Source organism: Vipera ursinii (assembly GCF_947247035.1).
Source record: "Vipera ursinii genome assembly, chromosome: Z".
Classification (NCBI taxonomy): Eukaryota; Metazoa; Chordata; class Lepidosauria; order Squamata; family Viperidae; genus Vipera; species Vipera ursinii.
Window position 1 is genome coordinate 39,484,830 of NC_139517.1, and position 22,667 is coordinate 39,507,496.

General features: G+C 38.8%; 2 protein-coding genes across 2 annotated transcripts in view; one reads left to right on the top strand and one right to left on the bottom strand.

Annotated features, from left to right (window-relative positions):
• Positions 1 to 13,897, top strand: part of ATXN7L3 (ataxin 7 like 3) — a 33,283-nt gene extending 19,386 nt beyond the window's left edge. The window contains exons 8-13 of the mRNA XM_083377860.1: positions 1,204 to 1,235; positions 2,073 to 2,141; positions 4,136 to 4,179; positions 6,068 to 6,139; positions 7,394 to 7,527; positions 10,526 to 13,897. Coding sequence (XP_083233986.1) covers positions 1,204 to 1,235; positions 2,073 to 2,141; positions 4,136 to 4,179; positions 6,068 to 6,139; positions 7,394 to 7,527; positions 10,526 to 10,677 — 503 coding nt within the window. The 3' untranslated portion in view covers positions 10,678 to 13,897. The remainder of the gene's footprint in view (positions 1 to 1,203; positions 1,236 to 2,072; positions 2,142 to 4,135; positions 4,180 to 6,067; positions 6,140 to 7,393; positions 7,528 to 10,525) is intronic.
• Positions 13,898 to 14,373: 476 nt separating this feature from the next.
• TMUB2 (transmembrane and ubiquitin like domain containing 2) lies at positions 14,374 to 21,965 on the bottom strand. Its single transcript, XM_083378258.1, has 3 exons — positions 21,905 to 21,965; positions 18,147 to 18,707; positions 14,374 to 17,114 (listed from the first exon to the last, which is right to left on the bottom strand). The coding sequence occupies exons 2-3, from the start codon at positions 18,692 to 18,694 to the stop codon at positions 16,763 to 16,765; spliced, it is 900 nt and encodes a 299-aa protein (XP_083234384.1). The 5' UTR covers positions 18,695 to 18,707; positions 21,905 to 21,965; the 3' UTR covers positions 14,374 to 16,762.
• Positions 21,966 to 22,667: the final 702 nt, after the last annotated feature.

A 22,667-nucleotide genomic window follows, 5' to 3' on the forward strand; every position in this document is an offset into this window, starting at 1 on the left:
TCCTGTACAGCTTTTGTGTATCTCAATTAAAATTAATTAAGTGGAGAGGGTACAAACGTTTTGTTTTGTAACTGCAAGCAGTGCCTGCCTTTGAAAAGCCCCATTTTCTTGTGTTTCTGCATGCGTGATGAATATGGACGTGGCCAGAATAATTGGAGGGAAACAAATACTACTAAAGCAGATGTTAAATAGCAGGGGTTCTCCACAGATAGATTTGCTGGTAGAGATCCATCAGAGCACCTTTTAGATAGCCAAACTTTCAAATGCTTTTATACCACTTAATGTAGTAGCAGGTTACTCATTGTACTATAGCATGTGTCAGTGTTGTTTGTCAATTACTGCCGTAAACATGCTGTGGAAAAATGTAAAAAGAGAAATGTGTTACACAATCCAGAATGTTTTTGGTCAATCTGCTGAATATCTTAGTAGTTCTTAACTAGGCCAAAGCCTGCTTGATTTAAAGTTTTAGTGGAAAAGCATGGGCAATGTGCATTATTCTCAGAAAATAAAGGTTGTCATGGCTTTCAATTGGATTGGACATTTGGAGAGTGTGCATAAAATAGATTAGAGTTACCCTACTTGGGCTGCCAAAATGCAGATTGTGGTAGCCCTACCACAGACAATCTGCTATTCTGGTCTGTCAAGTAAGGAGAGGAAATATTGAGCATTTGGAGGAACCTACTGAAGGCTTGATGGACTGTAGATGGGCAGGTAGTAATGGCAGTTAGGTGACCTGGAGCAGATAGGTTTGCTTAAAAGAGCCTTTCATGAATGGCAGCAAGGAATTACAAACAAAAGCAAAAGAAAAAACCCTCCAGAATCACAGGTGTCCTAGATCGCCATGAAAATGACTGAAAGGAACGGGAGTCAGCCTGTCTCTTGCTTCACTGTTTGGGCTTGCTTTCTCTACTAACTAACCCTCCTTACTGTGATATGAGTTAAGCATGCTTTAGACTGTTTAGAATATTTCAGAATGCTAGTACATTTTCTTATGTCGAATTGTGTTTCCTAGGCCATAATTTGGAGATGGCTCCATTTGCAACTTCCAAATGGCCATATGGAATCTATGAATTAGCCTTTAAAAACAAATGCTACCGTAGGTTTCTGGCCTGTGCTTTGATAAGCATCATAGTAGAGTGAGACCTCATGTATTGATACTTATGTGTATTCTTCTTTTCTTTTCTTCTTTTCCTCTTCCAATAGGGGAGCTGAGTGGTAACCCAGACCCATTTAAAGTAAGTTTAGTTCAACACAGCAATGCTGTGTCCTATCATACTGTGTTGCTCCTCAGGATTTTAAAAAGTACTAGATCTACAAAACCTCTGTTTAGAGGTTCTATCGAGCCCGAGTCAGCTTGTCTAAATATAGCAGTGGCTCTAGAGCCCACTCCCACCATATGCCTGGATTTGATGACATAAATGCCTACATTTAAGAAAGGAATGCAAGATAATTTTAATGTCAGCTTAAATGCCTTTAACAAAAAGCAGTGAATCCACCCTAGAAGTATTTCATTGCTACATGACAAAGCCCCATCCATTCTGCATCATTGCCATGTCTCTTGTGGTTGTCAACTTTTCTTAAAGTTAAAAGGGCTCTTAATGTTAACGACTACAGAATAGAATAGGATTACAGAGGGGGCATGTATTATATTTCTGTTTGCTATTTTATCTTATGCTAGTATTTTAGCTCATTCATTCATTCATTTATCTGTATGCCACCTTTATTACTTTTACAAATAACTCAAGGTGGCAGACACATCCTGCACACCTTCCTCCTCCTATTTTCCTCACTAGAACAACCCTGTGAGGTGGACTGGGCTGAGAGAGTGACTTGTCCAAAGTCACCCAGCTGGTTTTTGTGGCTAAGGTGGGACTTGAACTCACGTCCACTTGCTTTCTACACTGGTGCTTTAACCCTTAGAACAAACTGACTCTCACTCAGACTGGCTCATTTTACTTTTGTGTTGCATAATTTCATTTTCATACCATTTCATGGTGAAAATGAGAAGGATAGGATTGCCATGATTTATGTAACACTTAAAATATTTGGGTATGGTGTATTCTCCTCCTCAGTATAACAATTCTGCTGGAATCAACTATGAAACTCTGGGTCCTGAGGAGCTCCGTAGTTTGCTAACTACAGTAAGTATCTAGCTCTGTTGCCTTCTGTCTAGTGATTCTGTGTGCCGTTGCTTATTTTCAGTTAACAGAAAGAAACTGATGCTTATTTATTTGAAGGTAAATGCTTGCCCTGAAGAATGCTGCATAGGGTCTGCATAACCGATCATTGGAGCCTACACAGTACTTAACATTTTATTTGGAAGGGACATTGGAAAACGAAGATAAATCTCCTGACTATGGCCCTTTGAAGTGATTTGAGGACTCTTCAATCCCCTGAGGCTAGATAATATTTAAAGCTAATAGGAATGGTTTATTATGGGCTTGATATTCATTCAACTACAGCAATGTACAGTTGCTGCTCTATTGAATAGGAAAAAGTATTATATATTTATATTTATATTTATTAAATTTTTATACCGCCCTTCTCCCGGAGGACTCAGGGCGGTGTACAGGGCAATAAATATTAAAAAACAAAGTACAAAAGTTAAAAAAAAAATTAAATATTATGCCCGATATATACAATAATTAAAAACCATGTTAAAACCCAAACCCATCAAACCAGGCCGGATTGCTCAAATAAGTAAGTTTTTAGATCCCGCCGGAAGGAGCGAAGGTCGGGGGCCATCCGGAGCTCAACCGGCAAGCGGTTCCACAGGTCTGGCGCGCCCACAGAGAACGCCCTCCCCCTGGGGGCCACCAGTCGACATTCTTTGATCGGAGGCACCCTGAGGAGGCCCTCTCTGTGGGAGCGCACTGGACGGAGGGAAGTTGACGCCAGCTGCAGGTGTTGCCGTAGGTAATCCGGACCCATGCCATGTACGGCTTTGTAAGTCATTACTAACGCCTTGAATCTCACCCGGAGGGCAACCGGCAGCCAATGCAGCTCGCGGAGCAAAGGTGTAACATGGGAGTATCGGGAGACTCCCAACACAACTCGCGCGGCTGCATTCTGCACCAGTTGGAGCCTCCGAGTGGTCTTCAAGGGCAGCCCCATGTAGAGAGCATTACACTAGTCTAGACGAGAGGTCACGAGCGCATGAGTGACTGTATGCAAGGCATCCCAGTCCAGATAGGGCCGCAACTGGCGCACCAGGCGAACCTGGGCAAAGGCCCCCCTAGTCACAGCTCCAATATGATCTTCTAAAGAGAGTTGTGAATCTAGGAGGACCCCCAAGTTGCACGCCCTATCTACGGGGGGCAATAACTCACCCCCCATAGCAAGAGATGGAGTAATCTGAATTTCCCGGGATGCCGGGAAGTAAAGGAACCCAAGCATGATTTTTTTGAAACAAAGGACAAATGATGCTAAGAAGTAGGCAGGTAGTATGAAGATTAATGTACCTAATCAGGAATAAGACAGAAATAAAGGGTGGTGAATACTGATGTCTATTATTGTGGAGATGTGATCTGCTGGCCTAATTAAAGTAGCTACTTAGGCTGATTTTTATTGCACTTTATCCTGGAAAAACAACAAACTTGCAGAAGACTGTTGCTCTGCCCCAGGCTTCCCAGCTGGGATATGCTCTTTGTCTGTGGAATCTGGGGTTTGGAGTCCCAGATCTGGAAGAAGACAACCAGTAAAGCTCTTTTTTAATTCCCATCTCAGTTGAGTTGCTTTAAAAGGGGATTTTCCTCTGCATTGCATCTTTGCTCTTCCCAAGCAGAGTCTTATACAATTTTTTGAGACTAGGCATTGATCCTTTTAGGTCTTCCAAGGTGACCCTATGAGGCTTAGAGTAAATTCTGCCTCACTTTCCTCCCTCGCTTTTCTTTCATTTACTCCCCATTGTCCCCTTTTTACCTGGCTGTGTTTATTATTACTTAAAGATTTTTTTTTCTCTTCTTAGTCAGCCTGTGCTGAAAAGTCATGGCTGCATTTACAGCCCTATCTGAGAGTTAAAATATTTATATTCTGAAAATATTTATATTTTGAATGTTTTAAGAATGAGAACTACCCATCATCTGATGCACTAACCAACCTACCAACCAACCTTATGTATGGTCATTTTCTCTAGCAATGTGGGGTGATCTCTGAACATACCAAGAAGATGTGTACACGGTGAGAACTACCTTCTCTTTTAATTTTTGGGTGCCCTTTTGAATTGCTTTGTTTGCTAGTGCAAAAGTCTCTGGGTCACAGATTTGCCCCATTTGCTGTGGCTAGTTTGGAATCTTACTTGCTTGTGATTACAGGAATTGATCTTTTCACTACTGTTCACTGAAAACAGAATTCACACTTGGGGAGAAAATATGCATTGAAAATCGAGGGGAAGAAAAATATATTTTCTTTGGCAGAACTTGCAAAACACTTGCTACCTGAGTGAAGCCCTATTATTGGAAGTGATATTGTGGAAAAATGTTGGAAGAGAGAGGTGGGAAGGGAATTCTTTCCATTTTAATTTAACCTTGCAACTTGGTGAGGGATACTTTGCCTACAATAAAATATCTCTTGCTAATCCTGAAATTGGCTTTAACTAGCTTCTTACAAGAAATTCAGAAACTTGGAAGCTACACAACAGCTATATAAAAGCTTTCCACATACCTGTTCAAAAGGAAAGGTATTTATTTATTAGGAAAGTTTGGAACTACTTTTTCAGACTAATACATTTTATTATAAGGCACCAGCTTTCATGAGCTTCAACCTGCTTTATCAGATGCAGGAAATGGCATAACATAGGATTTAAAAACATAGGTATGAAATGGGCAAAGGTAGTGGAAAACATGATGATTATACAGATCCAAGGTTTCGTGGGGTACAAATTATAAGTTCCTATCAAGTAACCGTTGTACTGTGTTAAAAGTTGTTTAAACTTTCTGAGATAAGCTGCAAATAACTGATGTATGTAAGTTCACTGTCTTCCACTCAGTTACTCTGGAAAAGTCTCTTTTTGTTCCAAAACAACTACATTAAGATCTATAGTCGATTGTCCTGGGAAATCAAAATGCTTCAATGCTTTGTCCTTGATTCAAGTCAGACTTGGCTCAGTTCTTACGTACAAAATCATCTGTTAGTCCTGCCTAAAAGTCAACGGGACTGCTGGCAGTTGATGGCATACATGGCATTAGAGGAACAGCATGTGAAAATACCTATAAAATTGGCCTTTTACACCATCTGATTCCCATGTTAATTTTCTTCTGTTTCATTGGGAGAATTTCTTCCGATGCAAGTAGAAGTTGCATGTTGGCTGGAGAATTCTGGGAGTTAAAGTCCACACATCTTAAAGTTGCTAAGTTTGAAAATCATCTATGTGAATATGCTGGATGAGGCCATATGATGGCACAGAGTGCTGATGACACCTAGTTACACACCTCTATCTCTGGCTGAGCGGGTGATGCCATTTTGATGCTGATCCAATATCTGGAGGTTATGAGGGTTTGGAAGGGGAGGAAGCAGCTCCAACTCAATCCTGCAAGACAGAGTGGTTGTATTCAAGTGCAAAAAAGATTAGCCAAGTGCTGTCACCTACTGAGATACTGTAATTCAAATATCCCAGTACTTAAAAACAAATTCAAATTCTGCTTCCAGAAAAAAAAACTTTTTTAAAAATAGATTGCTTACATTATATAACTTAAGTTTAGCAATCTGTATTGTGTATAACTTAGTATATTTAATTTTCTCACACGATGTTGCTAAGATTCTATCCTGGGATGTAAAAATTGCTCACCAGCCAGTTGTCTAAAACTTGGCTTGGATTTGCTTTTTGGTCTTAAAGTCTTCAAATTCCAGTTACAAAAGAGAATTACTTGCTTTCAAAGAAAGAATAAAAAAACTGCTACAGTGATTTTGCCCTGCTAGTAAATAGGTGTATGCAAGCAATAAATTATTGTTTTAAAGACAGATTGGGATGCTCAGAGCTGAAAAATATATTCTGAGTGGGTGATGAAAGAGCAGGAAACATGTATTTCACAACCTGGGATTGTTCTCTAATCTCATCCTTTGCCTGAAGGTCTCTTCGCTGCCCCCAGCACACTGATGAACAGCGGAGGTCAGTGAGGATCTACCTCCTAGGATCCTCTGCGTAAGTGTAATTAGGATGGAAGAAATGCGGAAGAGAAACTCTTTTACTCCAAAATATATTTCATACTGTTTAACTGTATGAATGTTGCTGAATTTTGCTAATTGCATAAATGAAGCTGAATAACTTTCGGTAATTTGCAACCTACCATTTCTGAGCCCCAGAAAACCTTACATTGATACTCTTGGCTTTTCAGAGTTAGGCATTTCTCATCCAGAGGTTTTCAAGCATATCTGGGTTAGAAATCTACTCTAAAAGAAATAAAGAATATAAACGTAGTGGAAAATGGGGGGAGGGGGGGAAATAGCACAGCCTCTTGGAACTTCAAGAATGCCTGGTTGTTGTTTTAAAAAGAGACTTTCCTGATCTAATAGCACATCTCAAAACATTTTGTTTCCTTGTTCATTGCCTTAACACAAACTGCATTGATAGAATCTATCTTTGTAGGATTTTACTTCTTTAGATTGTAAGTTAACACTCAAGGAATTCCAGACCTGAGGTTGCAGTATATCTTCTGGAAGACTCCAAGATAACATGGTGAAGCCAAGTATATATTTGCACATAGTTAAATCTTGCAAGATCAGCCATTTTTCATGTCAGTTTGGAGATTGTTGAAATCCCATATGACTCGAGCCATTTAAAAACTATTTCTTTAGAGCATCCAGACCAACACATGAGATAATATAATGAGGCCTGAAAAGATTTCAGGCCTTAGAGTAAACAGTTGAAGTAAATTACCAGAGGAGGAAAATCTGAGCTGAAAAATGATCTTAAGTGTGTGGGTTGAAATGCTGAGCATTTATTAAAGTATAACTAAGGGTTTTCTTTGAGAGACAACAGCATTGAATGTGGATTGACAGTTGAAAGCAGTGTCTTTTCTGCTTTTTCTTTCTGACAGTACACGACAGGCGAGCACAGCCTCTTTCTGTCCAAGAAATGCATGTTGCCTTTGTAATTATAATACTGGGATTGCCAGAAAATGCAGGTGGGGCTAGGGCAAAATAATGAAATTTAAGTGTAAATAAAATTAGAATAGTAACATAGTTGATGACTCTTTATGTATTAATCATTGTCTTTTATTTTTCATGTAACAATGACAATGGTAGCATTTGGGGGTGCTGTAGAACCGGCCTCCAAAGCTGTGTTGAGACTGCCTGTACCTCTACCAGTACAGGTTGGGTTTCTCTGTTAGCTGTTGCTACAGTTAAGATAATTGACCTTGATCTTTTTCCTCTTTTCATATATTTTTCCCCTTAGCTCACTTCCTGAAACAGAAAGCAGTGTGGAAAACGATAGCTTTGATGTGGCAGAAAGTCAAGCACTCATGAGCCGGCTTCAGTGGGATGGTTCTTCAGATATCTCTCCTTCTGATTCAGCTTCATCAAAAGCAAGTAAGAATGTGTATGGTTGCCTGATGAGAGAGCAGGCTGAAGTGATAATGGCTTGCATCTTAAATACTGGAACTCAAGATAACTTCTAATTGTGAGGCTGTAGGAGTATTTGCTTGTTTGCCTTGTTGTTTCCTAGCACATTCTACTGATGAACATACAGTTGCAAGAAAAAGTATGTGAACCCTTTGGGATTACGTGGACTTTTGCATGAATTGGCCATAAAATGCGCTCTAAACGTCATGTAAGTCACAATAGAAAAACACGGTCTGCTTAAAATAATACTACACAAACATTAGCTGTTGTCATGTTTTAATTGAACATAAGATGGAAACATTCACAGTGCAGGGTGGAAAAAGTATGTGAACCTTTGGACTTAATAACTGGTTGACCCTCCTTTGGCAGCAATAACCTCAACCAAACGTTTCCTGTAGTTGCAGATCAGACCTGCATAACGATCTGGAGTAATTTTGGACCACTCCTCTTCACAAAACTCTTTCAGTGTAGCAATATTCTTGGGATGTCTGGTGTGAATCGCTCTCTTAAGGTCATGCCACAGCATTTCAATTTGGGTTGAGGTCAGGACTCTGACTGGGCCACTCCAGAAGGCGTATTCTGTTCTGTTGAAGCCATTGTTTTGTTGAATTACTTGTATGCTTTGGGTCATTGTCCTGTTGCATCACCCATCCTCTGCGGAGCTTCAGTTGGCGGACAGATGGTCATATGTTTTCCTGCAAAATGTCCTGATAAACTCTGGAATTCATTTTCCCATCAATGACAACAATCCGTCCAGGCCCTGAGGCAGCAAAGCAGCCCCAAACCATGATGCTCCCTCCGCCATGTTTTACAGTGGGGATGAGGTTTTGATGTTGGTGTGCTGTGCCTTTTTTTCTCCACACATAGTGTTGTGTGTTTTTCCCAAACAACTCAATTTTGGTTTCATCTGTCCACAGTATATTTTCCCAGTAGTGCTGTGGAACATCCAGGTGCTCTTTTGCAAACTTCAAACGTGCTGCAATATTTTTTTTGGACAGCAATGGCTTCCTCCGTGGTGTCCTCCCATGTCCTCCATTCTTGTTTAATGTTTTCCTTATTGTAGATGTGTCAACAAAAATGTTAGCATGTGGCAGAGATTTCTGTAGGTCTTTAGCTGACACTCTAGGATTCTTCTTTACCTCATTAAGCATTATGCGCTGTGCTCTTGCAGTCATTTTTACAGGACGACCACGCCTAGGGAGAGTAGCAACAGTGCTAAACTTTCTCCATTTGTAGACTGTCTTACCATGGACACATGAACATCAAGGCTTTTGGAGATACTTTTGCAACCCTTTCCAGCTTCATGCAAGTCAACAATTCTTGATCGTAGGTCTTCTGAGAGCTCTTTTCTGCAAGGCATGGTTCACATCAGACAGTGCTTCTTGAGACCAGTAAACCCAAAACAGGTGTGTGTTTTTAAAGGGTAGGACAGCTGTCAGCAACACATCCAATATCATCACACTGATTGGAGTCAAGGTTGGCTCACTCCTGGCTCCAATTAGCTCTTGGAGAAGTCATTAGGCTAGGGGTTCACATACTTTTTCCACCCAGCACTGTGAATGTTTCCATCTTATGTTCAATTAAAACATGACAACAGCTAATGTTTGTGTAGTATTATTTTAAGCAGACTGTGTTTTTCTATTGTTGTGACTTACATGACGTTTAGAGCGCATTTTATGGCCAATTCATGCAAAAGTCCACGTAATCCCAAAGGGTTCACATACTTTTTCTTGCAACTGTAGAAGGAGCAAGGACATCAAAGCATTATCACTTAGGATATCTGGTTTATCGTGTTCATACTTATGCACATGGGATGCTAACCATTGTCAGCACTAGATGCTTTTCTACCTTTCCTCTAATTCTTAACATCAGAATTTGTTGCAGTAGCTCATTTTGTATGGTTTGAGTTGTAGGATTCTACCATACTATTTGCTATCATAACATGATTGTTGAATACATACAACTCCAACTTTTAGGAATATGAGAGGTTTCCACAGGTTGCCAAAGAATATAATGGTTCTTTCCTGAAAGGTCTAAAAATTAATGAGCAGATTACCTGAAAAAAGATTATTCTTGACTTCTTTTCACCTATGATCAGCTAATTCATCGGCAATTATTTATATAGAAGATTCTGCCCATTATCTCTATCAAAACAGTGGTTGAGATAGTGAAAGCAACTTCCTTATTCTTGACTATGTAGAGGCACAATAAGAAAGGAAAATCCCAAAAGAACTAATAGTCCCCTAAATAAGAGAGAGCCAATGGCCAGTGAAGATTTTATTAAAATGCTAATCTTTCATCTACTGTCAGTTGCTATGCTGTCTGAATCCTGTGAGCATTCTTGGTCTGCAACATGTAGAAGCCACACATTTTTGATCACTGCTCCATTTTTTAAAGAAATTGACAGAAGTTTAGTAGGCAAATGCTTCAAAATAATGTTGACGTAAAAGTGTATGCAACTTACTCTAACTCACAGTTACAGCAAGTGCAAGTGTGGCAAATCAAAAGGAACTAAAAAAGAGACACGTTCATTTTATCACTGTAGCTGCCATTAAATCTTTTTATTTGATAAAAGTATTGTAAATACTGACTCATGGCATTGTATGTTCTCTGGCTGTGCTCAACTGTAAAATTTATGCTGTATTGTGATTGCATTGGCGATTATTTGTAATTATAATATGATGATTCTCCTGGGAATGTTCTTTACTTGATGACTCGTGTATGCAAATGGGCCACACAGATTTGACAGCAGAATTTATCCTTCCTTGGCAGTGCTTTTCAGTGGAAGTGATTTATCCTTTCATCTTGGGAATGGGCAGTGAGAAGTTTTTCAAAGCATTACAAATTGCTTCCCAGGCAAAATTGGCATATACTCATTGAAGAACAAGGAAGTTATTTGAAAAACAGGACTGAAAACAGGCAGGCACAATACTTCAACATGCATTTTTTTTCCTCCCCACAACAGGTACAAACAACTCTGAATCCCGAAAAACCAAAAAGAAGAAACCACACATGAGCCTGGTAGGAGGTGCTCCAGGAATTAGCTCCAGTAAAAAGAAACTGAAGCCTAAACCACTTGCCCCTCCTACTCCCAGCCTCTATGATGACATAAATTGAATAATGCTTGGATGAGAAAAACAGGGAGGGCCCCGGAATCTGTTCTAGTTCCTTTCTAACCCAGAAAAGGTGACAGATCTGGCTGGTATCCTCTCAAGTGGTCCCTTGCGGACATCCTTTACAAGAATGTGAAGAGAGATGGCTGCATGTGTTCACTGCCCTTCCCTCAAGCCTCCTACACACATGGCGTAGTCCTGAGCCCACCAGATATATAATAAAAGACTAAGATTGCTTTGGGGAGTGGGCTCCTACCAAAAGGAATGGGGGTGGTTTGAGGTGGGCCTTAAAGGTGGACAGCACCTCCATCAATCAGGAAGGACTTGATCTCCTTCTTCCTGCTTCAATTTGTCTATTTATTGTGATGTTAGTGATTGTTCAATCATGACTATATATATATATATATATATATATATATATATATATATATATATATATATATATATATATATATATATATATGGTGACATCATATTTGCTTAGCAATGCTAGAGACTGAATTGGCAGGGCTGGGAAGCATCTATGCATATAAATCTGCCTGTGCTCTTTTGTTGATTTCAAAGGGTATGGCAGAAAGGAGGGGAATCAGTGCTTACCCTTTTGTCTTAAGTGTCTACTCCAGTGGCCTCTTCGTTGTCTCTTTATTGGACAAGTGGCACAAGATTGTAGTTATCCTAATGTGCTGAGATGGGCAGAGACGGTTGAGTAGATGTTGCTGCTGTGGTCACTATTTCCTTTCCTGACACTATCTGCTTCTTTACCAGTAGCATCTCAAAAATCTTACACAAAGCAGCATTAAGAATCCGGAGCTGTATTCTTCCTGATATATGGATATCAGGAAACTGGTGAAACAGTTAACTTCCTTACATGTGCTTGGATACTAATTTTGTCCAATCTTGATAAGCCAATACTCCAATACTTGCAATACTTTATACATATAAGTTAACACACATTTTAAAACATCCCTGACAATTGGCTATAAATCTGAGTTACTGAATTTTAAAACAGCTCTATTTAACATCTCATTGAATCCAGGTAGGGAGATTGTGTTCTGACCTTAATTTCTCCTTAAATTAGTTTAAATGACTTATTTGGATTTGAATGACTCAGTCAGTGAAAATAAACAGTACTGGAGTATTAAGGGGAAAATCAAGAAAGTTAGGGATGAGGGACTGGGAGGGAGAATATATGCTTCTTTTAAGATTAATAGTTTTACTCTCCCCTTCAACCACTCCCACCCCTCAAAGTGTTTTCCCTCCACTTCATTCCTGCTGTTTTGTTCTTTTTACAGACAACTGCTGTTTTAAATCTAGTGCCATAAATCATGATGGTCTAATGATTTTGCAGATAGATGCTAGAAATTGCAGTATTACTTCTAAGGCAGAGGTCCCCAACCTTTTGGCACCAGGGACTGGTTCCGTGGAGAGAGGTTTTTCCATGGACCAGGAGGGATGTAGTTTTGTGTGCTGCCTGCCTCTTGCAGATGGGGCTTTGCTTGTTTGTGCGGACCAGTTGCTTGCATGCCACGGCCCAATACTGGTCCACGGACCGGTGGTTGGGGACCCCTGTTCTAAGGAATATTGCCTCTTTGCTTTTTTCATTGTACCCTTCCTGAATGTTTACATTGTGTAGAACTGTACAGAAGCCATGTAATCACTTCAAAATCTGTGCCCTCTTTTATTGCAAAAGCGTGCACATGAAAAAATATCATTTGTTGTATCTACTGATGCTAAAGCTTAGCTCTTTCCTTCCTAATGTGAGAATGTTTGTAGCTAATTTTCCATAGTAGCAGAAAATCCAGATTGCAAATAACAACTGCTTGAGGCTGTTGCCTGGATTGAGATGGCTGACAACTTTCTTTTGCTGCTTTTGCTTTTCCCTCTCTTTGTTCCTAGCAACTAAAAAAAAATCCTTGCTGAAAAGATGGAGGAAACTCCATGTTTTCCACTGTTAAAATCCATAGCTCAATTCCAGCAGGGAAAGCTCTCTGAAAAATCCCCACTAACTGTCTTGAAGTGAAAAGCTTTCAGCACATGCACATTACAAGGAGAATCTTTAAAGGACCACCAAGTTCTTCCTTCCTCCCGAGAGTTCCACACGCTTTTCTGGTGCTGTTACATGCAGAGGCAAATTCTGTTTACCATAGTGCTTATGTTAAGGCAATAGATGCTCGATCTGTTGCAGCTTCTGTGCTGGATTGGAGGATATGTGAATGGCCCAAATTGCTTCAGGTTAAAATAGCAGACATAGGAAGTCAACATTACTGAGGTTGGTCTTTTCTCACCATTATATCCTTGGGCAAAAGGTATGTTGCATAGGGAGTATTCTGGGACCAATACGGGCCTTCCTGAAAGATCTTGCTGGACATTGGTAGGAAACCTTGTTTTGTGGTGTTCTGTGTTAAACAAGGAAAACCTGTTTGCAAAAATCTTGATCTTGTTCCTTTATCTGATCACAATCTACAAAACATTACTTCTGCATTGCCTAGATTTCATATTTAGCAAATGTTTTTAAATACATGACTCAGTATTCTATGATAGCTATGTAAGTATGGATCAGACAGTTGCCTAATACCTCCTTGGAATGTAGCTGAATTATTTGGTTTTAATTGAATCTTTCCAAGGTAGGTGGAAAAAGTGGAAAATTTGTTGCTGTTCACTGCCTGATAACAAGTAGCTACATACTTAAATTATGTATCATCAAAATGTGGCTAACTTTTTACTATTGCAGCAATATAAAAATAGCCAGTGTGAAAGAATAAGACAAGATCTTTGTTTGTTTCCCATGACTGCAACTCAAGCTTTTGGGATCATGTTTCAGGCAACTTTGGAAGTGTAGACTCTGGGTACTTTGAATATTAATTTAGCAAAAGGGAGAACAGAGGTCATTTTATATATGGCTCTGCATCTGCACCTGCACCCATTATTTTTTAAGGTAGGGCCTGTTTCACTTGAAAAAAACTGTATTCTATCATGAATGGATTAAGAGTTTTTTAATTTGTTGATGTATAAACTGCACCTATATAATATTTCTGAACATGTGCAAAAATCATTGAAGAAAGTACTGTACTGTGGTCTCCGATTTTTTAAAAAAATGTTTGTCTATATAATCTCAGCCTGTACAGGTAGCTAGATATTAAAAAAAACTATCAAATCTGTATTTTCTTCTTCCCATTCATGGATTGTGTAATGCTTGTGTAAATAAACTGTAACTCTGCTTGGTACTGATTAAGGTTATTTTTGGCTTTATATGCTTTGAGAGAAAGGGATTTTTCAAAATGTTTTGTAATACGTTACAGTGATAGACATGCTTTTTTAAAAATGCACTGTGGAATCTGGTCTTTCAAATAAACTAGAGTCACTGGTTGTTTTTGAAAGAAAACACTAATTATTCTACTCTAACTGCAGTACCTAAAGATACTCAGAAATACCCCCTTTCCCCCTTCTATGGAGCCCTGTCCTTTTAAAGGTTGAAGATCATTTTTAGTCTCTATATTTGCTGCTAAAGCAGAAGTGTGACATGAATACAACAGCATGAATAGTTTGAAGATTCTATCTCAATTTATATAACATGCTAGACTACACTAGGAGGGGTAAAGGTGATTTTTGGTTCATTGTGTTGTGGGAACACTCATTGCCCTAATGTGTGATGCAACCCATCCCATTAAATTGCTTGCTTGCATATAACATGTTATTTGAAAACAGCAACTGCAGTTTTTTAATCTTGGCTTGTGAATCCAGCCAATATGTTTGGATTGCACTTTGTACTTTTAACAAACAGACAAAATAGGTTAAACAAAACAATGCTCTACAAAATATGGGCTTTAGAATTCTGCAAATATTTTTTCCTTTCTCTGAAGTAAATTATAACACTGAACAAAGATTGGCTTACCTAAGCTAATCATTCAGTTTACAAAAATTCAACTTTACCTAATACAGAATTTGGATTTCAACAGACTGCCTTATTTGTACAAATACAGACATCTTATAAAAACACCCAATTTTTCTGCAGTTATTGCAGATCTTTTTGAAAGATTTCCTGATGAGAAAAAAACTGTTGTGTAGTAAGTACACTTTACTATGATAGTCTTTATTTTCTACAACAGACTTGCAAGTATATCCAAGTCATTTAGAAATATCTTACTTAGATGCCTATGAATAAGCATTAGCAAAATGGCCCCATCTAATTATTCAGATTATTTAGTTATTTACAGGTTTGCTTTTATTTTCCCTCTAGCCTTAAACTCAGAATATCTGCACAGAAAAAACAACTACCAGGAATATTTATACTTTTTTTTTCTTTTTTACAAGTAGTACACATTTCAGACAACATATCAAGCAAAAATGTACTTAAAATTAGAGCTGTACAAATCCCTCAAGAGCACTTTTTAGCATACAGAAACATATATGGAGCACTTCTTTTCCAACAGCAATGTCATTTTTCTTGATTTAGACAACTTCTTTGGAAGCAGCCAGTTGTGTCCCTATTCATGTACATGCATAGCTACTAAGTCTGTGTGTGCATGCCCAGAAATGCATTCCTAAGTAGCTAGAAAGGTTAGAAAAAATGTGGCTGCTTTAATGACTTAACAAAAAAGAACTTTGTATACATTCTTATAAATTCCAAAGCATCTCTCAAAGGATCTGGCAAGCCTCAGGTCAAAAACAATTTTGTTACCGTAATCTGTTCTTAATGCCTTGATTTTAGAAGCTACAGTAACTGAAAGCATTACAGGGTAGCTTTGAGCAGCATTTAGATATTTTTGCTTGGCACTGGTGATTGGAAGTTTAAGTCTGCAATTTAACTTGAGCTTCACTGTAACCATGATATCTAAAAACATAATATTCCTCTTGACCAATAAGATTTACAACTTTGGGGCTAATTAAATATTATCCAATCCTATCTTTAAAATAACATTGCTTACCAATAGAAACTCCTACTCAGTAATAATTGTGTTAGCTCAGACTTTGGGAATGTTGCAGTGAACTCCATGTCGGTAACCTGACTTTAACACTTTGATTAACTCCTATCTACAAGAAAATTCATTTGAAGTAATCATGCTTCAAAGAGAATAGAATCAGTGGAGTATAAAACTATAACTAGATTAACCTACATATGAATAACATTCAAAAATATTGATGACAGCACAGACCTTCTGCTTGACTGGGCAGGCACATGTCATCATATATGTTACCTACAAAAGGTAAACAAGCTGCCTAAACAGTTGATAGGAAGCTCTAAGTGTAGCTGTTATCTTGTCTCAAGCAAGCGCAGTGTGCACCAAATAGGCATCCAGTTTGCAATCTCAACTTGCTGTGCCTTACCCATCAACATGCATTCATATTTCTGGTAGGGACTGATTAAATCTGTAGCCCCGAGCTAAGGTACAGCCAGATATCTGCAGAACACATTTTGAAAATACCTGATTTTGAGATATTAATCTATGTGAACTGCAGGAGACAGATATTCCATTTGTTCCACCCCATTGTAGATTCATTGGCATTCATGAAGAGCACTGGATCATTTAGCACTAGATAATTAGACACAGTGGAATTAATAAAAGAAATGTGAATCAAGATCATTCCTTCCATGTTTGTCTAAGAAGCAATATATTTAGACAAACATTTAAGCTAAAAAACCCTCCTCCTCTATTGAGGGTTTCAAAAGATGTCCAAGAGATAGAAGTCAGGAATTGGATTTCAGGCCAATCATCAATAACTTTCTAATCGTAATTATGAAGAAAACTGGTGTGACCAGCCAAATTGTTCTTAGATGACATATATAATGGAAGAGAATTGTTTTAAGTGGAAACCAAATAATGGAAAGTAGAGGAGCTGCTGATGCCTTACTCTTCTTCAGGTGTCATATCTTCATCTTTTACTAATGGTTTCAAAAATATCCAGATATCCACAGAAAATGTATAAATAAGATTTTGTTTTGTTTTTCAAATGTAGAGCCTTTTTTCAATTTGTGTAGAATTCTGGGTAAGAGCATTTCTTGGTGCTGTAGGTTACTAACAAGTGAGCATGTCAGATAAAAAGTATTTTGGTTGAAAAAGTAGCTGAAACTTTTCTTCCCCCATAGCTGCTCACCGTCCATACATTCCAAAAACAAGAAAACTAAAAAATACAGTCACTCCAACCAAGGAAATGGTGGCAGGTGCTGTGAATAACTGGCGGTAGTTGATGCGGAAATACCAGATTACTGCCAGCATCAGCATAAAAATCGGAATCATCAAGTCACTCATGCTCAAAGTAATACCCCCAGCTTCTGATGGTGCTACCACAGTGTCAGGAATGGCAGAAACGGTCTGGGAGAGATGACAGTGGATTACACAATTGTCCAGTATATTGAGGGACTGCAGAGTCCGTGCCTGGTCTTGGAGCAGCTGACCCTGGTAGATAAATTTCATCTGACTTTCCTGGCCTGGGAAATATTTGCTTTAGAAAGAACATAGATAAATAAAAATGTTAGAAAAAATGTGATATCTCATATTCTAATAAACTGGTGATCCTTTATAGGGAAATCAACATTTATTTTATCACAAAATAGTCAAGGTAGAATTTATTAATAGTGTTTTTATAACACTTTAATATACTTTACACATTTTAACTCACTCATGCAATAATGTCTATCGTGCTCAACATTCAACAATGCAATTTCTAAGCTTTTTTTCCCATTGTGACCATGGTTGTATAAATACAGGCAGTCCTCGACTTATAGCTGTTCATTTAGTAACCAAAGTTACAATGGCAATGGAAAAAGTAACGTATGACCATTTTTCACACTTACAACCATTACAGCATCCCCGTGGTCATATAATTAAAATTTGGATGCTTGGCAACTGATTAATATTTATAACAGCTGCAGTTTCCCAGGTCATGTGAACTCCTTTTGTGACCTTCTGACAAGCACAATCAGTAGGGAAGCCAGATTCACTTAACAACCAGGTTATTAACTTAACAATTGCGGTGATTTACTTAACAACTGTGGCAAGAAAGATTGTAAAATGGGGCAAAAGTTACTTAACAAATTTCTCACTTGGCACCATAAATTTTGAACTCACTTGTGGTCATAAGTCGAGCACTGTATTGTGCTATACGTCAGAATAATCAGTTACTCTCAACAGGTTTAGGGAGTTTAGACATCCCCCATGATTCCAAAATGGAAGAAAAAGTATATGGTGATTGCTGAAGTGATCTCCATCCATTTACCAGCGGGGTTTGATTCCCTCCCACATTAAGTTTCTTTTAAATATGTAGTATAAAGTGAAAAAAGTCTTAAAACTATTCCGAGGGTTCCAAAATCAAATCTTTTTGAAAGAGATGATCTACTGTATGATGACAAAACAATATACCATTTTGTTCTAATCTACTCTGGGATGATTTTTTTTTAAAAAACCTATATAATTATATTTTTCAAACCAACAAAGACAGCACACCAAGCAAATATATGTTAATATTCAATAGTACCTCTTCAGAATGCCTATGGTATCTTCTGGCTTTACAATAGCCACTTCTTCTGTATCATTGAGGAATTTCAGACGCACTTTGATGAAGCCTGGGTTTGGCTCACTTTCCTCCATATTGGCTTCTGTTTGTGGAACTCCCTGGCTTTCCTGAGAAACTCCATCTATAAAAAAGGTCCTTTGTGGCACACCCTGAATGTCCAATAGACAGTCTAAAGCAGCATCAGAGCCACTGCCATTATCAACTTGCTCTACCATAAGACTGGTGCCAGAAGCAGAACCTTCATCTGCCTTTTCTTCAGTATCTTCTGTAGCATTCTGTGGCTCAGATTGTTCAGGAGCAGAATTTCCCACATAGTTTTCAATGGGGTTCAGATGGATCACTGATGAATCTCCAGTAGCCACGACAGTCCCTAGAAGATGGTTGCTACCATCTGCAACATACGTAGAGAGCCAGGCCAGGACCAAGGCCATAATAAGGACCATTATACCAGCCACCACAGTCACTTCATCTCCCACACCTTCAATTAGAGTAACCTCAGGAGGCTCCATCTTTTGGCATCAGCTAAAAGGGGGGAAAAGAAAAAAGTTCTGTTTCAAAGGTTAGAAAGAATTTCAGAGAGCACTGCATTCAGATTGTAGTGCTATATCTTTACAGTTGAATCACAAACAAAAGGGCTATGAAAATTTAGCTATTTTTATCTATAAAAATGTGTCTAGCATGCTAAATTTGCTTTGACTTCTGTAAAGCTGAAAACAGTAGGAATTATAACTGATCACTAAGGCTCAGTGGGTTAGGGTGCTGAGCTTGTTGATCAGAAGGTCGGCAGTTTGGCAGGTCAAATCCCGAGTGCCGCGTAACAGTGAGCGCCTGTTACTCGTCCCAGCTTCTGCCAACCTAGCAGTTCGAAAGCACGTAAAAATGCAAGTAGAAAAATAGGGACCACTACGGTGGGAAGGTAACAGCGTTCCGTGCGCTTTTGGCGTCTAGTCATGCTCGCCACATGACCAGGGAGTCGTCCTCGGACAAGCGCTGGCTCTTCGGCTTTGAAATGGAGATGAGCACCGGCCCCTAGAGTCGGAAACGACTAGCACGCATGTGCGGGGGAACCTTTACCCTTACCTAAGGCTAACCAAGTTGCTGGTTGGTCCTAAATGCCCTATTCATGCAACTATTAAACAAGCTACAAAAATCTTTAAAATCGCAGCCTTCCATCCTTCCGAGGTAGGTAAAATGAGAACCCAGATTGTTGGGGGCAATAAGCTGACTTTGTAATAATGCCGCTTGGGGGGGGTGTGAAAGCCCTAACAAGCAGGCATATACATAGAATGAAGGCTACTACTGCTAAGTTTGTAAGCCGCCCTGAGTCTTCGGAGAAGGGCGGGATATAAATGTAATTAAAAAAAATAAAAAAATAAAAAAATAAATATGTAGTAAAGGTGAATTAAAAAAATTAATAAACCGAAGTAAAGAATAAATAACTAAATCTGAAAGGCTAATGACTGTTTTTATAAAAAATATCTTTTTGCTGCACTTTACACTTTACAGATTACAAATCCATAGCACTCTCCCCCCTCTCCCCCCCCCCCGGTCTCCACTCAGCAGTGTGCATCCACCTGCAATACCCTCTACCTGGGATTTCAATATGGCGTAGCTGACATTTGAAAACCAATATAACTGATAGCTATTTCCCTTTATCATCTTTGTTATTGAAGTTATTCTAGCATTACGCAACTATTAGCTTGCAGTGTTACATGTTCTGTCTGAAATACTATAAGATATGCTTTTTGTTATAGTCTTAAAGGCAGTAGACAGTACTGCTTATAGGAAATCCTAAAGCCAACTCAATCTTCTAATATAGGTTAAAAAAAATCAGCATATGAGTAGACTGAGGACCTCTGACTTTTCCATATTCCAATTCTCAAGTCTAACACAACATGCTAGGTGCTAGTGATGACATACAAAGCCCTACATGGCATGGGTCTGGATTACCTACGGGAGCACCTACTGCCAGCGTCAACACCCCTCCGTCCTGTGCGCTCCCACAGAGAGGGCCTCCTCAGGGTGCCACCGGTCAGAGAATGCCGGCTGGTGACCCCCAGGGGGAGAGCATTCTCGGTGAGTGCGCCAATCCTCTGGAACCGCTTACCAGCCAAAATCCGGATGGCCCCCGACCTTCGCACCTTTCGGCGAGATCTAAAAACCTATCTATTCCAGCAAGCCGGCCTGGCCTGATAGATTTGGGGTTTTATTTGTAGATCTGGGGTTTTATTTGTTTTATTGTTGGTTTATTGTATACTTACTTTGCTCTGTACACCGCCCTGAGTCCTCCGGGAGAAGGGCGGTATATAAAACGAATAAATAAATAAATAAATAAATAAATGCCAATAATTAGGAATAAATGGTGATGGTTCAACATCTGGAAAATTATAGATTTCTCCTCTCCCAAACTAGTAAATACAGTAGATAAGGAAAATGCCTATGGATCACAGTAAATAGAAACCTGAGGTATGTATTTTGTTCACATCTGAAAGGAAATTTCAGACAGGATGACCCGTGACCTTCGGTCCTTCCACTGTGACCTGAAGACGTGGTTGTTCCAACAAGCGGGCCTGGACTGACTACGGTTTTAATTAGCTTTTTACTGGTTTTTAAATTGTCATATAATTATTGTATTTATTGTTTAATTCTTTTTTAAATTTTCTATTTTATGTTTTTAATTTTTATTGTTGTGCGCCGCCCTGAGTCCTTAGGGAGAAGGGCGGCATATAAATTTAATAAAATAAATAAATTATAACAATCAACATTCATGCTTTTTTAAACCGCTATCTTCAACATCATCCCACCCCACTACTTCCAAGGTGAGGTTAGCACTGACCCTATCCTTGGGAAATTGAAGAGCTCACAATATGACTTACTATACTCCATGGTATGTATTTTATTGTTTTTAAAGTTTATTTATCTTTTATTGTCCTTTTTATTTTTATGTCACCCAGAATCACATCTGTGAGATGGACAACTATATAAATTTGAAAAAATAAATATAAATTGACTGCAACATGTAAATATGTATAGTTGGGGAAAACTTTTTCCCAAAATAGAGGCTACTAAAAAACTAATTGAGTGGATTTTTTTGCCTATACATTTTTCTTCACCAAGTGATTATTTTTAATATTATTAAGTTTTGTGTACAATAAAAATACAACCTAAAAAGAAAACTACAAAGAATAAAAGGATTTTTGGTTGATGTCTCATCTTATTCTGCCTGTTTAAGCATTTTTCTAAATCTATCCATTACTTCTCCCACAAAAGGTCTGCGTTTCCATTCATTTCATTGCCAAATTCTAGAGGAAATCCCTCCTCCAGCAATGCTGCCTTTTAAAAACACAGTTCCCCATGTGTCACCCCCACCCCCCCACCCCCGCCCGGTCGCCCTTTCAATGAAGGAAGGCAATGAAATCCGGGCTGAGGGGCAATATCGCAGCGCAAGAAAAGGCCTACTTATAACATGGAAGGAAGGATCGATATCAGTTTAAAAACAGCGCGGCAGAGAACACAACAAAAGGGAGGAAAAGCTCCATTTTTATTTGGAAGAGAAGGGAATCCCATAAAGGGAGTCACTGGGGGAGCTCAGAGGTGGGGAGGGCTCTGAAATAGGACCAAACTATGCGGCTTTTCCATTAGCGGAAACAAGATTTTATTTTTTTTTAAGAGGTGCAAGAAAGGCTGAAGCGTTGGGGGCGCAAGAACCTGTCACTCACCTTCCTTCCTCAGAGTCTCTTCCTCCAGCTTCCCAAAGGGGATACGTCACCAACGACCGCTGTACGTAGTTACGCGGCGCCCGAGGATTGTTCGGCTGCAAAACTGGTTGCTATAGCAGTGGCTACAGAATAGGCCTATGATGCGATAAGCATGCGACGGGATCAGTTACGTTCTTTAATAATTAATTTTCCTATTTATAGTATATATTTATTCTTCGGAGAGAGTGAGACATCAGCATAAATGGCTTGCTACTTAAATTTTAAAAAATCCCATTTAATTCCCTTTTCCCAATAAGTCAGAATAGAGCGAGTTTTATAATTTTCAGGCTGTGAAAACCAGGCTTGATCATTAGATGGCAGCAAAGCGATTTTTGCAACAACAAAAAAAAATCAGCTAACAAATTCTGAAGTCGTGTATGCTATTTTTCTTCTATAGAAAAGAGCCCATAAAGAGGTGGAAGTTCTTATTCAGGTTTCATTTCATTTTGTTTTGACTTTTTAAAGGTCTTCACTTCTACGTGTGTCAAGATTGTGTTTTTGATATTTAATTGTTTCTTAATACTTATTTTAATATAGCTATACTCTTTTACTAATCATTGTGATTAATATGCAGTTTTGCATCTTTCTTCAAACTCTTTAGAAACTGCACTTGAAGAACTATTTCCTTCCAAAATCCATCAACTGTAAGCAAGGAAGCTAATTAGCAGCAGTGACCTGATGACTATATGCTGTGAATATAATCTCTCTTTCATCACAAAAGAGA